The following is a 6,455-nucleotide window of genomic DNA, read 5'->3' on the forward strand; positions in this document are numbered from 1 at the left end:
CACCCTTTTGTGGTACTGAAAAAGAAAGTGCTGTAGAACACATGAATGAACTTTCTATTTTGAGTAGCTTATTTTCTGATGATGTCAAGATGCGTACTTATTTTGTTGCAATTTTTTTCCTTTCTCATTAAAGGATGATGCTAAAACTTGGTATAATAGTTTGCCTCCTGGTTCTATTGATAGTCCAAGTGATTTGCTTGATGTTTTTCTTTCGGAAATACTTTCCTGCTAGTGCTCAACATATTGCTTTGCAGAAAATTTATAGCTTTGACTAGAAAGATGGAGAGAAATTGTCTGAAGCATGGGCAAGATTTTGCTCTCTTATCAGAGTTCGACATGGACATGATTTGGAAAAGCATGATTTACATGATATATTTTATAGTGGACTAACCGTTGAGCCAGCCCTCGAAATGCTATCGGAGCCGCTCGTGGAGATGCTCTGTGAACATGCTCTAAAATATCTGTACCAAAGGTTCACAATCCAGGATTTAAGATTTACAGCCTTTTTTGGCAAACAAAGTTTATAGCCTATTTTCGAATTCGGGGAGGGGTTTAAATTCAAATCTAGTTTTTTTTGAAAATCTCAAATCTAGTTTTGTGTATGCGCACCAAGGCACGCGACCTCTCGACTCTGTCAGGCAGACCTGCGTCTACAGTAGCCGCTGCACAGCTTGTGAGTTGTGAGTTGTGACAGGACAGGAGCCTAGCCTTTGCCAGAACAAAAAGGAGTCTACAGCCAAACAAGACAAGACCGGGACACCACGCCACCCGACCACCGCCTGACCGCCATGTCGCTCCGGCGACTCCTCTCCGCCGCCGTCTCCGCCAACCTCCGACGCTCCCTCTCCACCGCCACCTCCTCGCACCCACCATGGGCCATGATTGACTACACGTCGCGCGTCGACCAATCATCGTCGGCGCCGACCCCATGCTTCCGCCCCCTCGAGCCTCCGGGCGTCTCAACCATCTCCTCCCCGGCGCACCTCCTCAACCCCAGGGAACGCCCCGCCCCTGGCAGCAACTTCGTCCAGCTCCTTGGCGGCGAGGTTCGCGCCGCAAGCGGCGACGGCCACCTTCTCCTCAACTACCGCGATCTCCGAGCGGAGGCGCCCTGCACCTCCTGGGATCTATGCATGGACATGGAAATCCAGCACTTTGTCTGCAACCCTCTCAGCGGCCAGATGCTCAGGCTGCCGGACATCGGAGGCTCCAGGACGACCCTTCTGGACAACCACATGGGGATCCTCACCCAGGCCGGTGGCGGGCGCCGGCACGGGCGCGGGCCGCCTGACAGGTTCGCCGTAGCCGAGCTCGTCAGCCGAGGCGGCACCCTTCTGCGGTTTCTCTCGGATGAAGGGAAGTGGAACACGGTGGTGATGGGCATACGGCGCCGATCAATGCCGCCGCGCAATATGTCGCTAAACCAAGAGACGGTTGCCTTCGGCGGCCGGCTGTGGTGGGTCGACCTGACCTTGGGCGTCATCTCCCTCGACCCGTTCCGCGACACGCCGGAGATCTTCTGCACCCTGCTGCCCAGCCGCAGCGTGCTGCCTGCACGCGCACCCACGGAGACTGCAGATTTCAGCAAGGACGAGGAAACTGCCAAGTACATGAGGGAGGTGGCCAAGTACCGGCGCGTTGGGGTCAGCGAGGGGAGGCTGAGGTACGCCGAGCTCACTCCGGGCGGGCCATTTCTGCTCAGCTCGTTTGCGCTCGACGACGAGGGCCGCGCCTGGACGCTGGAGCAGCAGGTGGAGCTCAGAAAGGTCTTGGCGGATGGAGGCTATCCCGTGCGGCACAACTCGGCGGCGCCACAGATCGCCGTCCTCGACCCTCTTAACGCCTGCGCCGTGCATCTCAAGGTCGGCGACCACGTCGTCGTCGTGGACATCCACAAGGGGAAGGTGATCGGGGCATCTCGGCTGCAAGATGACTACTCTTCTCTTGTACCATGTGTGCTTCCGCCGTGGCTTGGAGCAAGCCGGATCCCTACAACAGGTAATCACCTTCTTGCTTTAACCGTTACTACTAAAAACTCCTTGCTTTCAGTTGGGCTGCTGCATTATGTTGTTCTCGATCGGAACCTTGGACAGAATTGTTTGTTGTAATGTGCAAATGGATGAAATTTGTGATAGGTAAAATCTTGTGAGCATGCTACCATTATTTGCCAAATAATCTCCGATTAGGTGATTACAATAGTACATTTATCTGGAGATGAAATGATGTTTGCTCACATAAGTACTATATGCTCATAAAACTCTATGTATACGTTACTTAAATCTTGTGTGGGACGTGATGTAGCTCTTAAGTAGGCATCAGTATTCGTATTCTTTGGTGAGCTGTCGCAGTTGATGGCAATATCTGAAACAAGTATACAGCTATTTGTTTTCTGTGAATTTGAAATTTACACCACATGCTCTAAATATTATTTCTGCATCTCTTTAATTTTGTTCGGAAGATACTTAGGGATGTAGTTTTCACTTAATTGCTCTATGTCCACTTCTTAGTTCATCATTACAATGATACATTTCTCTGGAGATGAAATAACGTTTACTCGCTCAAGTACTATGTTCATAAAACTCTATGTATATGTTATCTAAATCTTATGTGCCAAATTTACAATGTTGAAGTAAAACTTGCTGAGCATATAGATTGTGTAGATCATATCAAATAAATGATGGAAAGAAATGTCCTATTTCGCTGAGCAAATAAATCTAGATATATGTTCTGGACAGTAAAAAGTGGTTTGCAAGAAACTGGAAAGCAAATTCAGATCTCCAATTAACTTTCTTATTTCTGCAGATTAATCATTTATATGCTGATGATCTCCAATTAATTTACTTATTTTTCTTTATTTAATGATATCTCAGTCATGTACAAAACAGAGCTAAATTTGAGATTTACTTGATTGGTTCCTTCTATGGAAATAGGTGAGCAAGAGAAACACTAAAGTTGCTCTATTGGTCTTATTAATTCAAATCATCTGTCACACACTGGACTGGTGAGGACTAGTATTTGGTTTAACTTGGTCATCTAAACTCTGCCAGGAATTAGAATAAGCCTCATGCATGTACAACTGGCAGACTAAACACAGGGGTGCAGTAACCAACTTCACACATCTGCTAGGATGTTGGTTTCCTGCGACCAAGTTTTTTGGTTGAACCTGAAGACATGCTACTGAAGATTGCTTCTCTGAAACTATAGTCAAGTCCAATCTAAATTGTGGTACCGCGGTACAGATTTTTCTCTATGGAATAGTTAGAGGTAACACTTATTACTGATTCTAAAACAACAAGATTGCCTTTACTTAAAAGAAAATAAACCAAGTATTTAAAGCAACATCAGAATACATGGTTGTCTAGTAAAAATCTTATGTTGGCATTAAGGTAAGCTGAGACGTTCCTCTTTTATTCACTACTAGTTCACATTCAGCAAAGCACAGACGTATATATATCCTACAGATTGCTTTGTTGATCGATTTTACCTTACATTAGTGAGAGGACAAGAAAACTTGGTTGGTTTAGTCGATTTGACTTGAGCTCCTGGTACTTCTATTTGCCCTGCTGCTCTTCTAGGTCTGCTCCTCCTCCCTTGTTTGAACGACTGGTCCAACGTTCTCCTTCCTAGTTGTAGCCTGATGCAGAACAGATGCATCACTAGCAATACTAGCATAACAGGAAATCAAGTGATGACTTGTCTCTTAATAAAAGTAGAACAACAGTACCTCTTCTGTAAAATAACATCTACCAAAATGAAACCTGATTTCTTTCTTTGACAGAACCATCATATATAACACATTCTTCACTCTAATCAGACTGACATAAATACTACTCAGAACTCTCAATTCCTTAGTTCATCATTTGAGTAACAGATATTTCCATGTTTTAACTTTTAAGTTATGTACCAGAACAACTTTTAATTATAGGTCCTCACTTCTAAGGTGACCTTTATGTTTTCTGTTATGTTTATCACATTTTGAATTACATGAATCAGAAATCCGCATGTAACGCAACAAAACTGTCACCATCCATGTAATCCCAATAATGAATCTAGTTCCAGCACACAGAGGTAGTGCATTAACTCTCCAAAAGAACTAGGAGAGTGTATGTTTCTATTATGCACCGAGTACTGAGGTTGGAAGGAACTTAACCGCATAGCCCAAAAAATTCTAGCTACCATCGGGTCCCCGTTCCAGAGCTTAGCCAACCCAACTCGTCTATGGAGATGACATATTACGAGGAGGCGATGGGGACCTGGATTTCGCGTCGGATTTCGCGGAAGTCCTAGTAGAGGCGGCCAGGGTGATGCAGGAACTCACCCTGTATACTTAATGGCTCTTGTATACTTGTTAATTCAACTAATCACCCAAATTTGGGCTTCTAAATAAACCCAGTTGCTCTGATCAGTGCTAAGCTATGTGACCAGTGAGCTGTGCTGAATTCTGATAACCTGCTCTGCCTATCAGTCTTGTCCGCTGGCACATTTCATATAAGCAAAACATAGTTTGTACAGTTACAAATTGTTGTGGGTTAGAATTCTCTTTGTTATTCACGTTCTTGTAGCTTGACGGAGAAAAACTTGTTTTTTGTTTCAGGCAAGAAGGATGACATGGAAGCGCCAGATGATCTGGTTATTTGCCTCTAGAAGTGGTGAATGAATATCAAGCTAACAGCGTATGTATCTCTGTGTACTATTTCATAGGACCCTATCTCAAACTCTCTTATCTCTGATGGTTCTTTGTTGATCCACTATTAGTCATCAATTTTCATCGTCAGTGTCAGGATGTTTTATGTTTCCTGGTGGTAATGATGAACTCTCTTTTCTTGTTTATCAAATATTATCAGCAATCGATAGTCTAAAGCTGAAGCTTGTTATTTTCAAACAAATTATAATGATGTAATTTTGTGCTCTAAGTAAACATGTTGCCCAACTCACTTTCTGTTTCACTTTTGGTGGTGAGATAGATGGAGTGTAATAGCCCTACTGTTTACTCATTTTTGTTTTGTTTTCTACATGAGTCATTCTTTTCCGTGCTGACTCGAACTTCCCTAATTTTTTTTCTTTATGGTTCAGGATTCCTGGAACTAATAGTTGCAGGGCAGCAGGCGGTAGTTTGTCGAACTCTCATTTTGGAGAAAATCTGGAGAAGGTTCAGTTTATTGTAGTTTGTCTATGATTTATCTCGTTTTGGGCGAAATCTGGCAGTCGTTTCATCAGTCACATTGTGACATTTCAGTAGAACTAAATTAAACCAGCATGTAACGACTACCCCATAACAATATGGATGCTATGCTTATTTGCATGACAATGAGCTCATCTTTTTTCTTCAAGTTCGAAAACAATATGCTAAACAAGGTTGCATGTTATCCTGTATATATTTGCTAAATTAGGTGCACCTTTTGATACTGTTAATCCTAGAGGCAATTCGCGGCAGTTTATTAGTTTGGCTGTTTGATATTCCTGCGCTGATTCTTGTGGAGCCTGTCTCGTACTCTGCCTCCATTGCTGCTGCTCCCCGTTGATCTGCTTTTGCTTTCTTTCCTTCAGTCCCTCATCCTCATCATTCTGTGAGTTCGTGAACAGTTCGAGTGCGAGTTGTGCACATTTGATGCCTTAGCAGCGACAGGTTTCATCCGCTGCAAGATTGCCTGGGTGTCCTTTGCCCCGCCCGCCCGACCGTCCAGCAGTTAACTTACTTAAGAAACGAGATCGTCTTTTTTACAACCAGATCTACGAGTACATCATGTGTAGCATTTGTGTTTGACTTGTATACTTGATTACTTGGTCATTGCTGATTCAGTATTGTTATTGTACAGTATATGTATGCAATCCAGTTAGTCCTCTGAAAGCCAGTAGGAGACATTCATAGAAATTCTACTGTGTTCTAATACCTTATGGAGTTTTTTTTTTTTTTGAGAAACACAGTATAAACGCAGACGCTCACATATGCGCGCATACACTCACCCCTATGAACACACAAGCACACCCTACCCCTATTAGCACCTCCGGAATACTTAGTCGGTGGATTGGATCTTGAAATTGACGAAGTCACCACACGCGCCTCGCTGTCGACGTGAACATCGCCTCCCACTGAATGAATATTTCGCCTTTATGAGACACACATATGTCAAACCTGGGGTTTAAACTCTGGTGGGCTGGGGGTACAACCACCCTCCTAACCACCCAACCTCAGGCTGTTTCTCACCTTATGAGGATTTTGGATGACACACACTCTCTAAATCATAAAACGTACGGCCACATCTTATGTCTGTGTTCTATATGACTCCATGATGTTGCGAATAAGATCGCGTGGTACACGTGATAAGGTACTCTCAAACAAAAAAAAAATTGCAAATAAGAAATGAGAATATATACCCTTCAAATCATGCCTTGGGGAGGTGCAGCCTAATGTGGTTGTGGAGTCAATCCGGCGAGCCCGTCGTTTCCTGACCGTG

The 6,455-nt window shown here is 44.1% G+C and overlaps 1 protein-coding gene across 1 annotated transcript; it reads left to right on the plus strand.

Annotated features, from left to right (window-relative positions):
- The first annotated feature begins 687 nt into the window (after positions 1–687).
- On the plus strand, positions 688–5,373 carry LOC127299766 (uncharacterized). Its single transcript, XM_051329812.2, has 3 exons — positions 688–1,998; positions 4,595–4,673; positions 5,074–5,373. Exons 1-2 carry the CDS (start codon positions 789–791, stop codon positions 4,642–4,644), a joined length of 1,260 nt encoding a protein of 419 aa, XP_051185772.1. The 5' UTR covers positions 688–788; the 3' UTR covers positions 4,645–4,673; positions 5,074–5,373.
- The last annotated feature ends 1,082 nt before the right edge of the window (positions 5,374–6,455 follow it).

This window comes from Lolium perenne, chromosome 5 (assembly GCF_019359855.2).
Source record: "Lolium perenne isolate Kyuss_39 chromosome 5, Kyuss_2.0, whole genome shotgun sequence".
Classification (NCBI taxonomy): Eukaryota; Viridiplantae; Streptophyta; class Magnoliopsida; order Poales; family Poaceae; genus Lolium; species Lolium perenne.

Coding starts and splice junctions, on each gene's coding strand:
- LOC127299766 (XM_051329812.2), top strand. CDS start 789: ATGTCGCTCCGGCGACTCCTCTCCGCCGCCGTCTCCGCCAACCTCCGA. Junction 1,999..4,594: donor AAGCCGGATCCCTACAACAG/GTAATCACCTTC, acceptor TTTTTGTTTCAG/GCAAGAAGGATGACATGGAA.